Raw genomic sequence first — 18708 nt, 5'->3', positions numbered from 1 at the left:
CTGTGTTTGGCCATATTAGGGAACTATGGGCTGGGTTGCCAGGTTCGCAATTTTCCAATTAGGCTAGCCTGAAAACTCGCAGCGTAAGCTGGGTGAGTTTACGGGACAGTTTTAATTAACCAAGTCAGCCAAAGTAGTTTGTAAACAGCAGTAAACGTCAAAATAATCGTATACATGTAGCTATAATGATTCAGGGGCTGATTGGCCTGCAACCTGCGAGGCACTGAGAGGCATGTAGGGTGTATCAGACTAAAGCAGGAAAGCAGTTTTGCATTAAGGGTACGTCCTGTTTAAATTCATTTTGATCTCAGGCCACCACAGCTTGTGTTAACCCATATTTCTATTTACTCATTTTAATTATTTGAGAAAGGCCTACACCAAATAAAGCGTAACGTTATGTGTCCCACATTTGGACAATTCACCCTACAATAGACTATAGTTAGAAAGAAGTGGCGATTGATGGGCAGGTCCTGATCATATATATATATATATATATATATATATATATATAGAGAGAGAGAGAGAGAGAGAGAGAGAGAGAGAGAGAGAGAGAGAGAGAGAGACCCTAGCTTTGCGCGGTTTGGTACTGGACAGCAGACAAGGGTTTGGGTAAAAATAAATGCGCTCAATTTTGCCCCGATTAAGTGAATGTGACTTTCTGGTCGACAGGTTTTACGCAAACTGGCGCGCTGGAGATTTGTTAATTGACCTGGAAGCAAGAAGAGGAAAGGCGTTTTCCAAAACGGCTGCGATCTCACAATGCAGTAAACAGAAACTTCCCAAATACTTCCCCCCTGAATCCCACTGGTCCCCCTGAATCACGAGCACTGCTGTGCACTGAACTGACCTTACTTTAGTCAACGGTGTGAGTCACACGGTGGCCTTGGGTGGTTTGAGTAGTTTCTGATCTATGAATATCGTGCAGTCGTTTTAACATTTCCATCATTGCACAGGTAGGCAAATGTAGTGTTAAGGGTCCTGTCCAAGAACCTTTTTGGTGCAAGTTCCAGGCAGGGAATCTAACCCTAGTCTGCCATAAGGATTATGGTGTTATCTCCCACGACCCTACAAACATCAGTGGTTGTGTATTGTATGTATAATGTTGGACAAAGTAGAGAACTGAAGAAAACTTATAAAAGAAAAATAAAAAGCACTGGTTTGCTCTCTGAAGTTAACACTGGTAGCTTATGCCAAGTGACAGTGTGTCCAAAGTGACACTACATCCCTTTCAGAGATCATATATGAACACTGTGTTCCTCACCATGTGGCTTTATAGTTGTTAGCTACATTGGCCCTGAAGCTGCAGTGCAAAATGACATACACCAATCTTATCTGATTAACTACATTTGTGTAATGTGTAAACTAGATTTTTTAAACACCCAACAAGATTTAGCCATGATGGACTATTTTATATTGTTGTTGTTTTTTTTTTTTTTGCATGTTATATCTCCAATCTTTTCATACTTCTCACCCTTTTTTAATTTTTTTAAAATTTTACACATGGATTGGAAGGCTTTGACACAAATACAAAAATAGTATGTACAATACTATTCAATGAGCAATAACAATAAAGCAGTATTAGGACTTCATGGAGGGGGAAAAAAAAAACATGATTATATCAAATTATACTGTGAAATATGGGGGACAAATATAACGTCTACAAATACATAAGGATCCTTTATCCTGACAGTTTAATAATAATAAAAAAGTATTGATCCCATTACGTTAACCTGATAGTTTGACAACTGCACACAGTTGACCTCATACATTCTTCAAAACGACATGTGTACGAAAAACAGAATGTGTTAGATCACAGACTTGACATACAATATAATCATCATACGCACAGACCAAACAAAAAAATTAAGTTACTAAAAAAGTAAGCAGAGTTCATTGATGTGGGTTCTGTGGCCCGAATGCATAAAAATCTTTACCGTCACCTGATAAGCCAAAGCCAAAGAGTGTAGGAGTCAAACTCCCTGCATTTAAACACAACTTCATTAGGCCACGAGTCACGCAGACTCCACTGATTATACTGGTCACTTACAAACAGCCAAAAAAAGTAAGGCAATTACAAGACACAAAAGTGCTGAGGGATAGTTTTTGAAATTGTCATCACATACAAACTGAGGTTATGTATGAAGGTGAGGTTAAACCTCGATACATAATGCTCTCCCTTTGGGCCTTTAGAGAAGAGAGAAAACCTCAGCGTCAGCGGTTTCACTACGTGTCTACAACATCGTCTCTGAGGAATCTGCTATACATGATTTTTTCCTTTTTACGTGGCACTGATCAATCCACAAGCTTATGTACAGTTACTTCAAGCCGCTGCGAGTGGAAGCTGTGCTGCTGAATCCATGGCACCAGTCAAAGAAAAACAAACAAACAAACAAATAAAAAAAGCTGAAATGCATATAGGACTAGATTACTGCATGTGCATTGTGTGTTAGATGAATATGTGCTAGCATGATGCTGGTTATATAAGAGGAAACCACAATAAGGCATGGGTGAGCTAAAAGCACCCTTTACATCATGGGAAGTTAAGCAATCCCACCACGAGAGGGCACTATATCCTCTTTCTATTCCAAACTACATCACCGTGAAATTCTTCTTAAGAGGTGTGATGCTAAACACCCTTACCAAATCAATGTTACCTCCTTAATTAGAAAACTAAGAGAAGATCGTAACTCAAACCGTGGGGCTCAAAAGAAACTTCCATGTGGATTAAATACAGCCCTTGCTGTGTTTCGAAGTGGACAAAACTCAAAACTGAGCAGTGAACAACACTAGCTGGATCTGCCCTCTGCCACCAGATGGCCCTGAATGCTGGTGTCTGCTTGCTGGCTGGCTGGAGAGGTGGCACTGGGTGTGTAGGGAGGTGGGTCGTCGGTGATGGTGCTGGAATCATTTCCCTCAGGGATGGCGATGCTTAGAGATGCGTCTGTGTCGTCGTTTGGAGCGTACTCACTGTATGGAGGAGGCTTCAGGTCATTCGCTGTAAAGAAAATAAAGAACAAATGGGAGAATATGGTCAGTTTTAGTAGTCTTGAGTTACTATTACTGTTGCTTTGGAATCACTGGGACCATTTGCAGATGTGACCATATTTGTTGGTACCCTTCCATAACCACTCGCCCCCCCCCCCCCAAAAAAAAACAACCTGAAACTGACTAAAGTAGTCACTTTGCTTATTTAACAGCAAATTTAGAAATAAGACGTAAAATAGTAACAACAACAACAACAACAACAACAACAATAATAATAGCAACTCAAAATATTATCCGTTCAACTAGCATACAAAGCCTATCCAGGCACCCTTCAATGTATCACGGTAGGTTTAGTGTTCTTATATTTTTGAAAGCTTAATTTTCATATGAGAACATAAGCCATGATGTCTTCTTGGAGAAATCTTTGGACAGATGAGAAAACTGGAGCATGTTGGCAAGTCACATCAGCTCTGTCAATATGCATTTTAGCAAATATCAGCCTGCCGTTTTTTTTCTCCAACTTTTAACAGTGCGGTCCTCTTGGACCTTGTTGCTCAAAACACAATGGGTGTGATTAGACACTGAAGTGCCTTAAATTTGGAGTTCACCTTGTACCTCTTTGGAAGTTTTCCCCTTGTCCCTTTGTCTACCACTACTACTATCCTTCTCTTGAATCTGGGGTCGACTTTCCTTCTGCGGCTGCGTCCAAAAAGGTTGGCTACCCCATTAGAGGTTGGCTAGTCCTATCTCATAACTGTGGTCAGAGGATGTTCTTACAACCTTTTCTTTCTGATCTGCTCAGGTAACTCCTTTTCTTCATTTAAATCGGCTGAATGACTGGTAGGAGCGAAGACGTGTGTGTGGTTATTCATAAAGAAATCTGTTTGTTTGAAATATAATATATATAATCTTTTTTTTTCTACCATCAAATCTGTCCAGGGCAGAATTAGGAAATATCTGTAAAATAAGCAGTATCTGCTCTGTTTTCACTCTCTTTTCATTAAACGTTGTTTGTTGTACCAACAAATTTGACTGTAAATGTAATTACAATCAGCAATTTCAATACATCAGCAATGTCATTTTATTCAGAAAACCAAAGTTTCAAGAAATAAAGTATTAATAAAAATGCATTGTACTAGACACAAGCTATGTTCAGAATATCTATGGCATGTATATGTACATATGTGCTTGTTTGTCAAATAAACCTAAATATAGACCCTCGAGACACGTTTCCTTTGTCATTCACACGGTTAGCCTGTGAACACTGCTTGAGCATGAAAGTTACTCATCATATGGCTGGCAGGTCAAACATTAAATGCTTTTATTTAAACATGTTTATTTTTACAATTTAATTTAATTTAATTTATCTTTGACTAATTCCAAAAAAATTACTACTTATTTTTCAGTTTACAATCAATGCAGCTGAGGTTTCTGTATGAAATGAACATATGTATGTGTTCTAACGCACCATTCAAACTTCTTTTTTCCCCTTTCCTTTACCACATAACACTTCATGAAAGGTTAGCCCTATTTTAAGCAGAGAAAGGAAAGTAGAGTTAGCAACCCACTCAACTAAGAAACATGTCACAACCAGCACGACCTGGAAACCACCCTGCTAAACCTACCCGCCTTTTCTCAACTATGCGATTTCCTTGAGATGGTATAAACAAGTTGACCTGCCCTCGTACTGCTGCTTCTCCTGCACAATGACTCATCAAAAAAGTATGATATTGTCAAACTGCAGGAAACCTGCATGGATTCTGCACACCTACACACACAGGACTGCCTGTGTTTAACATTCTGGCCCCAGTCCTAAAGGCATGACCCCAATGCGAAGACATGCCTTCAAGCTCTACTAAAGCTTGCAGTGGATCGCACTGACAAAAAAAAAAATATATATGGCCATTTGGCCATAATGACCAGAGGTATGTTCGAAGGATTAAAGCAAAAGCATTCAACCTCCAGCCCACTGTACCAACTGTTAAGCATTGTGTTGTTCTGCTGCCAGTGGAACTGGTACGTTCCACAAAGTAGATGGTATAGCTAAAGCGGAAGGAATGACAGAAGACTTCCTCAATAATTCAGCATAACCTCAAACCATCAACTTGACGGCTGGGGTGTTTCAACAGGACAAAGGTGGTTGTGAAATGGATAATGGGTAAAGCAGCCTAGCATTAAGTGTTTCATATGGTCTTCCCAAAGATCTGACCTGAACTCTATGGAACATGTATGTGGACAGTGCTTAAAATGTGGGTCTGTACCAGGAAAGCAACACATTCAAATAAACTCTACTATTCTGCCAAGAAGAGTGGTCAAATATCCAACCAGAATTGTGCCAGAAGCTTGTTAATGGCTACCAAAGGCATCTGGTTAAGGTGTAACTTGCAAAGAGGCATTTATTCAATCATTAAATGTGCTGAATGTATCTGTATTTAGTTGGTTATTAATATTCAAGCCTAATAAGAGACTGCAGTTTGTCTGTTAATCAGACTAATTACTTTTTGGTCAAACACAGTTACACAAAATACTTGTTGAAAATATTGTTACCACTTGAATTAAACTGATTTTGAACTAAAATGCATATAGTTCTATCATTATTTCAGATTTACACCCCTCTGAGTGTCCTCAACATCATCCTTACCTCAGTCATTGGTCTAGACTCATTATCTTGATATACATGAAGAAACATGCACTTAAAAAGGTAAATTACTGATGCAGTGACTTTTGTTATTATGACTCATGGAAAAGTTTCAGGAACAGCTAAAATATGTGCTACAACTAGCCAGTTCTTGTTGTGTTCCATAATCATGGCTGATGAGCAATCACACACTTAATGTTTTGCCATTTTTGTTTTCACTCTTCTCTACAGTTGTGAACAAGCTCTTCGAGCTTAAATAGGTCTGCTAGAGCAAAGAAAACAAAATGGAGCAAGTCCTGGGCCGATCAAAGTTTCCCTGTTCCTTTATAAATGCACTTATAATAATTTATTTCTTCTCTCCATGAAGAGGATTTGTTTACACTTACAATTCAAACAAAAAGTGTGCTGTAAGCTGAAGCATCAGTTACCAGTAACGGTTATGACAGATACTATAATGTTTGATGTGACTTTAAATTTGCCTGTGACCAACTTTATGACAACATTATGACAAACACTGCATCATCTATCCAGTGAGCACTATAAATGTTACTATTCCTGGTCAATTGTATTCAGTTGTGTGGAATTAGCTATTTATTGTTGATCTTTTCCCCCGATGCAAATCAAAGAATCTACGAATCTGAGGATTGTTAGATCATGTTCTTTACATGATTCTGTCAGAAAGAGCTGCCTTTTGTCCCATTATTGGGCCCTTCAACAGTTACCCTCTGCTTTTATAGTCATTACATCAAAAAGTCAGAAGTGGGTGGTAACTAGTTACTGAGTAAGATCTGTTTCAGTGTTTTTGAGGCATTTCTTTTTTCTTCTACTCAAGTTTCCTTAGAGTTTAACCACACATACAATGAACGTAATAGAAACAAAGGCACTGATAATGTGGTACTGCAGTTTGTAGTAGAACGTACTATATGATGTGAACCGATACTGAGAGGGGAAGGAAACAGTGATCAAGCAGCTTTCGACCTCCAGTCACAGCATCATGGCCACATCCTGTTTCTAACAAGCAAGTATGCTTTACTAATTAAAACAAAAAAGTCTCTCAAGGTCTTAACTGCGAGACATCTATAGCCTTTACTGTCAGTTTCTACTCTACAGGAAGTAAACTTAAATATGGGGTATTTACTTATATATATATATATATTTTTGCTAAATTTAATATATTGGAAACAATAAAGCATAACTTTCTGTTGCTTTTAATTCAGCAAATGTACAGTAATTATGTGCAGAAATGTGTTCACACAGTCACCGTCCCTGGTAACTGCCTTTTCTTAATAACGTCCTAAACGAAGGAAACTGCTGAAACCTTGCTACTTACAGGTTTTTTTTTTGCTTTATCATTATCAGTAATTTGTAATGTTCAGAGTGCTAGGCAGTGGCTTAAAGGAGACCATGGCTGCTAATTTTTAGCTCTGAAATGTGCATCACCTAGCATTTCCTAACAATGACTGTTAACAAGCCATAGCCTTAACAAGCAAATTAAGAGCCAAGACACCCTTGGGATGACCCAACTTCTGCATGTGGTTCCTTTTATAGTTTCCTTCCTTTAAATATTGTATGAATGCTTTTAAAGATCTGGTCATTCTCCACATACTTAACTATTCACAATAACAGAAATTGTAACCAGAGGTATGCATGTGTGTGTAATTTTGCTTATTGCAAAACAGGACTACACACAGACAACTCCACCAAATTCAGATAATAAGAAAAGATCTCTTCATCTACTCACAGACACCAACATGGGATGGACTAAATGTTTACAATTTGCTCTTTCCAAGAGAGGAGTAAGATAGAACATATACGGTATGACCCCTAATGTGAATGTTTAATTAAAGCTCTATATTGCAGCTGTGATCTGCAAGCCTGGCCTATTGGTTACCTTTCTCTTAGAATAAGAACGGGTAGCGGCTATTCCTGATGTGCAAGTCCCAGAATTGCATCTGAATTTGGCACAATATTCCTGAATGTAGTAAATCTGATAGCTTATGTGAACCACACATTAAGTAGTAGTAGTAAGCAAGCTTCAGATTTCACTGGAATGTCTTGGAGTGTCAAGGATAATAAGCTGTCTGCTGATGTGGAGTCCTTGTCTATAGCCCCTTTCGCACATGTGTGTCCCACAGAGTTTTGGGCAGAAAAAACACAATAAAGGTACTTTGCAGATTGTATGTAATTTTAGTAGCACACACTTCAAGAGAAGCAAGTGCCCTGGATGCATGAACAGCTGCTACTGTGCAAAAACATCTTACAGAGTGGAACCTTTCTGTGGCACTTTTTGTGTGAGAAGTCACATGACTAAAAATGTGAGAGCCGTTGCAGAGGAGGTCATGTCCTGTTTAACTAAACTAACGAATGCACGAATATTGTAAAGAGATCATCTATGGTACCAAAGCCTAAACATAAACAGTAAAAGGTATGTCGTAATTAATGTATCAAGATTTAAGACTTTAAAAAAAAAAAAAAAAAAAAAAAAAAAAAAAAGATAGAAAGGTACATTCTTTTTCACCAAGATGCAAATCATTTACCCTCAAAAAGACACAACGTGGTGCTGAAGGTTCACCACATTTCCTTTCTAAGGAGAAAATGCATGTTTGTGCCTCTTCATCACTGAACTGTAAATGAACAAAAAATGAAACAGTGTATGGAGGCAATGCAACCCATCAACTGCAAAGTAATACAGTACAGTTCTACTCCTTACTTAAAAGTACTAGGAGTAAGACCAGTGGCAAGCAGGGTAGCACCCAGGTGACAGTGTGTACTTCACCCCGCCCCACCCCCCCCCCCCACAGGAGTGTAGCACTAACTGTAAAGAAGCTATTGGGCTTTTCTGATTCTAATTGTTATTTAATGAATATATTCATTTGTTCATCCCAGCATTTTTAGTAAAAGTACTGAAAAAAACTCATTTTATTTGAAGCAACTAATAAAGTACATTCAATTCCAACTTAACCAGCCACTATTCCCACAAAAAAAGAACATCAGTGCATTACTCTTACAGCAAACAAACAAAAGTTAATTCAAGCTCATATAGCCCATTACAACACAGATGTCTGAGTCTCAGATAAACATGTACCCTCTGGACTTGTCTTCCGGTACAATCTGGTAGTTGGAGCACCAAAATAATCTTTGCAACATGTCCCTTCTGAAACCTGATAATTAAGAGACATCCGTCTAAATTTGGCTGACATGCTGTTCTCAGTCCTACGCTTCAGTTTCTTTCAGGTCAGCGGCAGAATGTTTGTTGTTGTTTTTTGCTTGCTTTTTTTTTTTTTTTTTTAAGAGCAATTTAAAGCAACTAATTTGAATTTTAGTTGAACACTAAGTAGCAAATTAATGATCAGCAGAAGGACCTTCACAGATGATTCAATGTATTTATCTATCCTTAAAAACCATTGGCATAGAAATGGTGTTGGCGAATTCAGCAAAGCCATGTCGTCCAACTTGTTAGTGCAATACTGTCATTCACTGCTACTGTTTTTTTATATTTAGAAGTTTAAATTGATTTACTACATTCATAGGGGCATTTCTTTTGCCTGTGTAATTATGTTTTAAGGGGGCATGTTTGCCCTTTGCCTCTAGTAATTTCTGACGCTGTTCCAAGCTATCATAAATTGCTTGCAGTTAATCATGTGGACAAACCAATAAACAGCCAAAAATACTTTCTCGAATAACAATAGCAAAGATTTATATTGACGTCTTTACCTGCTTAACGACCTAAGGCCAGGGAAACTGCTACAACAGACTTTCTGCAAACATTCCCCACCAGCCAGCTGTCATCCAGTCTTCGCTAAGAGCATTTATTGATTCGGTTTTGTTACAAAATTGTCTTGCATCCAATTCTAAGCAGTGACGGATTCTCATCACAACTTCAAGAGGTTTTTAATGGGTTAAAATGTTGTGAATATTGGAACATCACTAGAAAGCTACAGGAGAAAATTTTATATATAATCAATCACCAGTACCAGAATTATACAGGTTGTTTTTTTTGTTGTGCCTTTAAATAAGCACTTCTCAAAAATGACAAATTTAAAAGAAGCAATTTGCCGCTAGTTGGCCAGGGGAGCGAAACTTGGAAACTAACAATGTTTACATGATGTTTGTTGTTTATCTGCACATCTTAAATGCATTCTTTGCTAAATAAAATAAATTAATTGAAAGAAAAACAAACAAACAAAAACAAAACAAAAAAAAAACACTGCCACGTATTATAATTGGCCTTCAATCCTGCAATGTATTAAAATCACACTGGAAAACCTGGTTGTGGCATTTTAATATGATTTTTTGCTTGTTGGATAAGTTCAGTGCTTTTATTCAAAATCAACTACAAACAAACATTCTCCACCACCCAGCTGTCCCCAGTCCCAGCCAAGTGCACTTAAGAATTCAGCGTTGTCGGAAATGTGCATCTCTGAAAATTTCTCAGTGTTTGTAGGTACATGCTCCTAAGCTTTTAATGCTATTAACAGACCATCTAACAGATGTTTTTCAGGGACTGATGTTGGACAGAACTTCAGAAATAAGTTATGGTGTCATAACAAGAGAGGCCAATAGACACTGAATCATTTGCATACCAACATTCTGTTCTTCTGCAAACACGATAAATTTGATTAACCTTTTCAGAACTAAGCCTAGAAGCGACTGCAGGTGCATATATAACTGAAGTGCTGTGGACTCTACACACTCAGTACTGTACAGAGATGTTTAAATACACACTCCCTCTTGCAGTAAGAAATAGAGCTTGATTAACACACATTTACTCACATTTCCAGCCACCACTCATTTAATTCCTTCCTAACTTAGATTTTGCCAGTGAACTATTCTGAATCTTTTAAAGGCTCTGTGTGATTTGTCACAGAGTCCTTGTATACAAATGAGCGCAGTGGCTATTTGCTTTTAATGGCACATCAACTGTTTAAGGATCAGATCCAACATATATAAAATAAATAAATAGATAAATAAAATAAAATCATTCATACATCAAATAAAATACACTGTGAGAGTTTCAGAAGAATTTTGCTTATTCATCCTTAGTCTCCCTAAAGTGGTTAGTCTTACCTCCAGACACAGCCTCATATGGAGGAGGCATGTCTAGCTGAGAGAGGGATGAAGCTGGTGGAAGAGAGGCGGAGGGTTCACCCACTGATCCGTCATCCTGCACTCCATACCAGCTTGGCCAGATTGATGTCTGTGGAAAACAGCAGAAGTGGGAGTTAAATCACCCACACACAGACTCGGATATCAAACATAAAATACATTTAGATGAAGATCTTAATTACCACTCATCATCATGAAAACACATGACAAACTGGTGGTGAGGGGGGGGGGGGAGAATAGTATGGGGTAATAAAGAATCTTAGTAGAGCTTAGCACTGATGTGGTAAGTGAATTTAGAGGAAAGCAGACATGATGAAAGACATGAACAAAAACCATGACGCTGCTAAGGATACTGGGAAGCTTCACAATTTTCCTATCATTTATGATTTGGAATGTCTGTCCTAGAGAACCGACAGTCTATATCCTGTCTTTCGCTATATTATCTATTAGATCATCCATTTCTCTCTATATCCTACACAAGAAACTAACTGAAGCAGTTAACGGTCCACAGTCCAGACCCAGCCAATTAGCAAGGTTTCCCTGGTGTAGTTCCCACTCCTCCCCAGTAGTTATGTATAAATCAACAAAAGGCTGAGAAGCATTGGAAATGGACCTTCGCAAGGATAGCCTAGCTTAATCTAAGCCAGAAGTGGGTTTATTGTGTTTATTTAAGTGTCTATTTTTGACAACATGTCCAGAACAGAGAACAGGTCCATTTAGCATTTTGTAATTAAAAGCATACATCTTCGTATCGTGCGGATGGGCTGGGGAGATTGGCACAATATGTATCTATATGTATCCGTTATTATGAGAAGAACTAAGAGAAGTGGCAAAGCTGGCTCATTCACCCTTCTAGGCAAATAAGTCACAATCATACGGTCCATCAGCTTTAATACAGGAAGACTTTGTGTGCTTACATGCTTGTGCCTTCACTCCTCATTTGCCTAAATACAGCAGATAATCAAATCAGACATGGCCAATTTGTACTGCACTACAATTGCACCAGTATTAAATTATTAATTTGAATTTAAGTTTCCCAAAGCATTTTTAATCTTACCTGGGTTTAATCTCCAAATTAAGGATCAGCTATTGTTCATTTCCTTTGATTTTGTCCATTACTGCGTATTCTAACATTTTTTTTTTTTACAGACTGTTTGAATACACTGACATTTTAGCGGAGGTTTCCCCAACAGAGGTGTCTGTTTGGCATCAAACAAAGATCAGATAAGAGGTGATCTTTATGAGCTGTAGATCAACAGATAAAAATGTGGTGTGACTCACTCCTCTGAACTCCTCTCACAGATCAGCCATAACATGAATACCACCGACAGGTGAAGAGAAAACATTGATTCATTTATCTGCAGTGGCATCTGTCAAAGGGTGGGGTATATTAGGCAGCAAGTCAACAGTCAGTTCTTAAAGGTCATTTGTTAAAAGCAGTTAAAATGATAAAGCATCTTTGCCAAATGAAGGCAAGACGACTGACTGGGTGGGTCAGAGCATCTCCAAAATGGTGTGGGGTTTTCCCCCGGTATGCCCGGTAAGTTCATGAAGAAAGAAAAAAAAAATGTCTGTCACACAGTAATATCATTGTCAAGTGCTCAAACTTTGGTCTAGTGCTAAAATGAGGATTTCCTGTGACAAGATAGTTTTGGGGAAATATATATATACATGTTCAAAATCAATAGCTATCATTATACAATAAGGCCCTGTTGCAGAAAGATGTTTTCTATTAAGTCCAGTAACTACTACGGTCAACTACTACTCTATTTTAAATTCACAACCCAGTCCTAAGACTACATTTGATGTTGTTGATTACTGTAACAACATCCCTGTAACAGTACCTAATAGTAATGAAACAAACACAATGTAATCTGAATCAAGCTTAGACATAACGGCACATCAAACACACGTGCAACAGTCAGTTGATCATGTTTTAGAAGTATAAATGTAATAAAAATAAAAAAAAAGTTTGGGTCTGGGTTCTAGAGGAGTTATGGTGCAAACAGAAAGTGGTCCTACATTGGTAGTAGTAACAAACAGTAGTGGAAACAAATGTGTAGCAGGTCACTGAGAAGTAACTCCAGTGCTTGGTGCCCAATATTACCCAGCCTGGCTCCTGACATTTTACAGGCACCAGATACATTTGACAAGTGACTAGAAGAGAGAGTAAATAAATAAATAAATAAATAAATAAATAAATAAGCTCTTCCACATTTGAGTCACCAACGTTTTATTTTCAAAGTTCTATTTTCGACACTTCCGACAAACTTTCCGACCGTTTGGTCGGCACTGGAGTAGTGTGAACTGCTGAAAGGCGCAATCTGAGAAGTCAGCGAGTGATCAGCAAAGCCTCGCAAGCCCCCGACAAATATCTAGCAGGTTTAAAAACCTGGAGCCGTCAATGACTAAAATTAGTAATGTGAAAAGTGTTGTGATTGGAAGTTAGTGCAGTGACTAGCTAGAGCCGCAAAACATGGGGGGAGAAGAAAGCCTAAGGTTTCTCATCCATATCCTTTTCTCTTTTTCTTCCCAATGTGTTTTCGCTGCAAATTAACACACAGACAGCTTGCATTGCTCGTTTCTTACGGACATCCCTTTTGGAAGAAAACATTTTTAAAAAGTGTCTCATGCACAGCTTCACATCAGTTCTTGCTTTGGGGACAGAGCGTGTTTTTGGAGAGCAGAAAGGCTTGTTGCGAGTCCCTTCTTGTGAAATATCTATAAATATAATTTGGGCCCCTGTGTCACTGATCAGTCGTGTAGCGTGCAAACCACATCGACTGAAAGATTCCCGATTACAAGTCGCAAAGTGTGAAAAGTACAATGATCTGATGACTCTGAAAGTCATGTAGTGCGTATGTGGAATAAAGAGCGTTCGAGTCTGGCCTGCTTTTTGAATGAGGTTCAGTCAGAACAGAGCTAATTAGTATTAAAGGCACAGTAAGAAAAACAGTGTTTCATTCTAAGGGGTAAAAGATCTGTTTTAGCACTTTACACAAAATATTGACTGACAGCACTGATCAAGACTTTAATTATAGATTTTATAGATCTATAGAACTATAGATCCAGGTCTTTAAACAGAAAAAAAACAGAAGAAAATAGAAACATCAACTAGTATTGTTATCAGCTGATACTCAAGGCTTCGGTATCCGTATAGGAAAAGGAAAAGCCGCCTTGTGCCAAATCTAATATTTACAGTCAGTCTCACTAAGACTTTGACCTGATTAAAACATGAGGGAGTGTACACATGTGGAATGTTTCAAGAGGTCTCAGACTGCTGATTCATGGTTTCTTTTGCACAACTTAACACATCAAACAACCTCAGCCTCCTCCAAATGAACTGAAGTCAGAACCATCTTCCAAGCAGTGGCCCCACTCCCATGGTGGTCTCACAGGTGATACACAGATTTACATTTACATTTACGGCATTTAGCAGATGCTCTTATCCAGAGCGACTTATAAAAGTGCTTCACTGTTTACTCTAGAATATCTTCAGCTAGTCTGAATAGACAAAAAAAAAAAAATCAGATGCAATTTCAAATGTAGATGAGCTTTTGACCATTGCAATCACCTCCTGATGCCATCTCCATACTGAGATCACTTCCTGATGTGGTCTCAGTATGGTTCATTTGTGGTTCAGCTTGTGGTTCAATTGATTTGGGCACTGTGAAAAGACATCACTGCAGCAGTGCAGTAAGGCTAGGAGGTCATTTCCAGATGTAATTGGTAGAATACTTACATTTTGCCTCTCGCACATCTGGTGCAGGTAGGCTCGTCCCCCTACAATAACGATCTGTGCATTGCGGGGATTACTGAGATACGCAGCAAGTTGCCTCTGTCTTGAGCGGTACCAGCAGATGTAGAAGAAGATCTTTATCATAATAAATATTATGACAACTCTGGGAGGGAAAAAAAACAAATATAAAAACATTCAGAAACGAGAAGAAAAAAAATACACCAAAATTGACAACATATAATATATCCACTGAAATTATGTGCATGTGTTACATTAATCATTTCCAAAGCTCTCCTGAAGGAAGCTTTCACCCAACACGTATGTAATCTAATCAGGCCTACATTAAATGAAATTTAGGTGTGATGATGCAATGTAAGCTTTCCTAATGTCTAATGTGTTATCACGCTGCTGACAGTTGTGAGTCATGAAGTAGTTATTTTTTATTTTAATTTCTCTTCATTTCTGGGAAAAAAGTCCTAAATATGTTTCACATTTCTCTTTCTTTTTTCAGCACGGCTGTGTCCTCCATATAATCAATTACTAACACCATGTAGGAGGGGGCTTCCCAAACACCTCATAGTGTTAAGATTGATAACTGATAAAAAGAGTCTTCAGTGTGATTGTGCTAAGATGAATTTGTGAAGTACATGGTGACCTGGCCAAAAAGCAGGTGGTGTGTGCCAGCCCTGAGCAAAAAGAGCACACAATTCAACCTGACAGTCTTTCCGACATGTTCAGTTAAATCATTTTGTTAACCAACTGTGAACTTCTCAAGAAAGGCGAGGCACCCTCAGGATGTTGTGACTTGCACTACTCTGTCGATCGCTATCTTTCATCATAAATTTCGACATCAGTACAAAGATGTTAACGCAACGTGACATGAATCTGACCCCAATTCACAAATACCCAGAATGAGTATCGTTGGACATTAATCCAATCTGCTTTCTAGAGAGCAAATCCTAATTAAATCTAGCACACCCCTTTCCAATCAAGGATTTCTTAAGGCAGTAATCAGATGGATCAGAATAGGTGCACTAGGGCTGGATCTTAAGTCTGCAGCAAGGTAGCTCCCCAGGAGCAGGGTTGGAGACCACTGCCTTACACCAACCAGAAATCAGGCCTTTTCCTCATATTAAATTGAGTTGTTGTCAATGTAGCCACATCTGTCTAACACACAGGTTGCAAACCAGTTCTAACAAAAAAGGGAAGGCGGAAATGAATACACCCACGCCTGCTTTAATCACTGAATATAATAAGGAATGAAAAAAATGTATTTCCAAGACTTACATGTACCAGTACAGCTCCATAGCTATCCTCAGTAAGAATCAGATCTCATAATCAATCTGTGGTCAATCTGGCTGAAAAAGAAAAAGACATTTAAGAGCCTAAAGTTTAAAATGATCTTCTGTGGAAGAAGCCTGTATAGTTGCCCAGCCCATCTTTCACCAGCTGCAGGTTGTTGAAGAACTAAACAGCTGTATCTGTAGGCTGACTTAAATTCCCATTACAAAGAGAGCTGGACACCAGCATGTCTTCAGAATACTGGCTGAGATCAGTTCAATGCGATAGAGCTAGGTTTCTTAAAAAATACTAAGCTTTAATGATATTTTATGTTAAGTTTTATATTACATACTTCAGCTGCTCTCGCACACCCTTAGCGTTTCCGTGGGCCATAATCATGGGGCTGCTGAGATTATACAACAACCTCCTTTACCTCAGAGTAGCAGAGCTAGTCTGTGCTGTTATTAAGCTCAGGGTGATCAGACACTTATCTTTTTTTAATATACAGTATCAGATCTAGCTAACGTTATACTCTAAATATTAAAACTCTCAGAGAACAATATTAAAAAGCACTTTAAAAAGCCAGGCAGGTCAGTTTAGCTAATAACGCTAGCTAGCTAGCTAATTACAGTAATACCAATAACGTGATAAATGAGCCCAGCAGCTACCCGTTCACTCCATAATGTCACTCCAATGTTTTCGGTTTCAAAATAATGTTTCCTGTGTTCAGACTAACAGACTTGCTTGAGTTAGAAGACACGGAAGAAGAAGATGATGAAGATGATGGTGGTGATGATGATGATGATCATGGCAATATTGGGCCATATTGAGCCATTCTGGGCTCAAAGTACCGCTCGTGTGTGTTTACACGCAGCGCAGGCTCCTTATTTATTTAATCAGCTAGCTGGTGCTAGCCGCGTTATTTACATTCACATAGTTGGGAGCTGTTCTCCGGGTAACCTTAGCTAGCTAGCACTAGTTTAGCTAAACAGACAACAGCTGGTGCCTTCTTAGTGCTGGCGACAGACTTATCCTAGCTACTTTAACAGCCAACGCTGTTTAACAATACAGATTTAGCTAGCCAGCTCTTTATCTCAGCCGATAAGATTAGTCAGCCAGTTTAAGAGCTAGCTAGATAACAAAAGTGACTCACCTTGCGCCGATTCGCTAAGCTAATTACAACCCAAAACACACAGACCGTTAGCATGCCAGCTAACCAGCCTGTCTACTGAAAAATGTGCTTCAGGTTGGTGGGCTTCAAAATCCGCAAAGCCAACGATAATCCCAGTCCGACTGTTGGCGGATCAAACTCCCAAAGCCGTAAGGATGAATGTGTCTCCTGTTTTACTTACTTTACCATGAGCTAGACAGCTAACATTAACGCCAATCTTTATGTGCGTCTAGCTGGCTTTCTACTAGCGATGGCCGCCTCGTGAACGAATCTTTTTTTTTCCACTCGTTTCATTTTCGTGAATCAATCCGAATGGAACCGACTCACAAGTCCGAACGAATCGAGCTTTTGTTTCTGGTACAATATATAGAAATCAGTTTCAGCCATTGAATACCATGTTTTAACAGACCAAGAAACCCCATGTTGGAATTCACTTGCTTTATTTTCTCTGTGTAGAATTTATTTGAACAGTACAACAGTGCGGTTAGTGTGTGTGTGTGTGTGTGTGTGTGTGTGTGTGTGTGGCGCACAGCTCCGGGTGGTTGGGGTGCTGAGGTGGGGAGTTTGGAGTGCCCCCCATATCTTTTACTGTAGGTAGGCTAATATTGTTTCCTTATGCCTGCAAAAAACACACGGTAGGTGAACTGGCTCTGCTAAATTGCTCCTAGTTCCGAGTGTGTGTGTGTGTGTGTGTGTGTGTGTGTGGTACCCCGCGATTGACTGGCGCCCTGCACGAGGCTCGGTGGGAGCCTCTAAGTAGATGAATGAATGAATACTACAGTACAACCGACGTTACAGTGGAGCTATAATACTATATGTCTAATATCTGTGGACACCCCTTATTATGAATGCATTCCGCTACCTTAAGCTGCATCTATTGCCGACACAGATGTGCAAATGCACATCTAGTCCCTGTACAGAAGTATTGAATAGGACTCTCTGGTGCATGGACCTATTGGAAGCATGCCTAATGCTTTACCTAATACGAAGCCCCCCAGTATTGAGCTGTGGAGCAGTGGGAAGGTGTTCTCTGGATTTATAGGAGTTGAGGAGTTGGGGATGAGGTGGGATGGTGATCATCATCATCGCTGATGCCAGTGGCTCCACAGTGGTCAGACAGGGTTAAACAGTTTCTCCATTAAAGTCAGTGAGTTTGGGTGAGTATGAGTGCAGGCCATCAGATTCAGTCATTGAAACGAGCTGCTCTGTCTAGCTAACGGAGTACAATAACGGTACAACTGGACGTTCGATTCATTAAATCGGACAGTTCGAAGGAATCGGTTCGATGAAGTGAATCAAACTTTCCGTCACAATTTGCTTTCGTCTTTCCTCAGAGAGGGCGGTGGCACGACGTAGGCGTGGCGTGTTGTGTATACATACAGACTCTTACGTAAGTAAAAACGTACATTTACTAAATAACTATATACAAACAATTCAATACAGGTATAGGTTGATTGAATCAGACATAGATAAACACATATCAGCCCCATTAAACGGAACTACTGTTTATTATTTCTATTATTATTATTATTATATTATTATTATTATTATATTATTATTATCATTTATTATTATTATTATTATTATTATTATTATTATTATTTTATTTATTTTTGTGGAGTTCTCTCATTGTTTGCTTAGGGAACCTTAGTTGTGACTAAGTAGTGTGTAAACTAACCCTGCGGTGCGGAGGCCGTACTTCACTCTGGCTAGCTCTCGCCGTGAGTTGTTGATCTGCTTCAAAACTGTGCTCTATTACAGCCACCAAGAGGAGACTCAAATCATACA

The 18708-nt window shown here is 39.0% G+C and overlaps 1 protein-coding gene across 2 annotated transcripts; it reads right to left on the bottom strand.

The window, feature by feature from the left end:
* Positions 1-1455: 1455 nt before the first annotated feature.
* LOC140535862 (uncharacterized) lies at positions 1456-17181 on the bottom strand. 2 transcript variants are annotated; one of them, XM_072657398.1, is made up of 5 exons: positions 16903-17181; positions 15756-15826; positions 14472-14631; positions 10691-10820; positions 1456-2995 (listed from the first exon to the last, which is right to left on the bottom strand). In XM_072657398.1, exons 2-5 carry the CDS (start codon positions 15773-15775, stop codon positions 2787-2789), a joined length of 519 nt encoding a protein of 172 aa, XP_072513499.1. In that variant the 5' UTR covers positions 15776-15826; positions 16903-17181; the 3' UTR covers positions 1456-2786. The 2 variants fall into 2 exon arrangements, with proteins under 2 accessions (XP_072513499.1, XP_072513507.1); XM_072657406.1 differs by having other exon boundaries at positions 15756-15822.
* Positions 17182-18708: the final 1527 nt, after the last annotated feature.

This window comes from Salminus brasiliensis, chromosome 1, assembly GCF_030463535.1.
Source record: "Salminus brasiliensis chromosome 1, fSalBra1.hap2, whole genome shotgun sequence".
Lineage (NCBI taxonomy): Eukaryota > Metazoa > Chordata > Actinopteri > Characiformes > Bryconidae > Salminus > Salminus brasiliensis.
This window is presented reverse-complemented; position numbering and strand designations above follow the sequence as displayed.

Coding starts and splice junctions, on each gene's coding strand:
- LOC140535862 (XM_072657398.1), bottom strand. CDS start 15,775: ATGGAGCTGTACTGGTACAT. Junction 14,632..15,755: donor ATGGAGCTGTACTGGTACAT/GTAAGTCTTGGA, acceptor TTTCCCTCCCAG/AGTTGTCATAATATTTATTA. Junction 10,821..14,471: donor AGATGTGCGAGAGGCAAAAT/GTAAGTATTCTA, acceptor TGTTTTCCACAG/ACATCAATCTGGCCAAGCTG.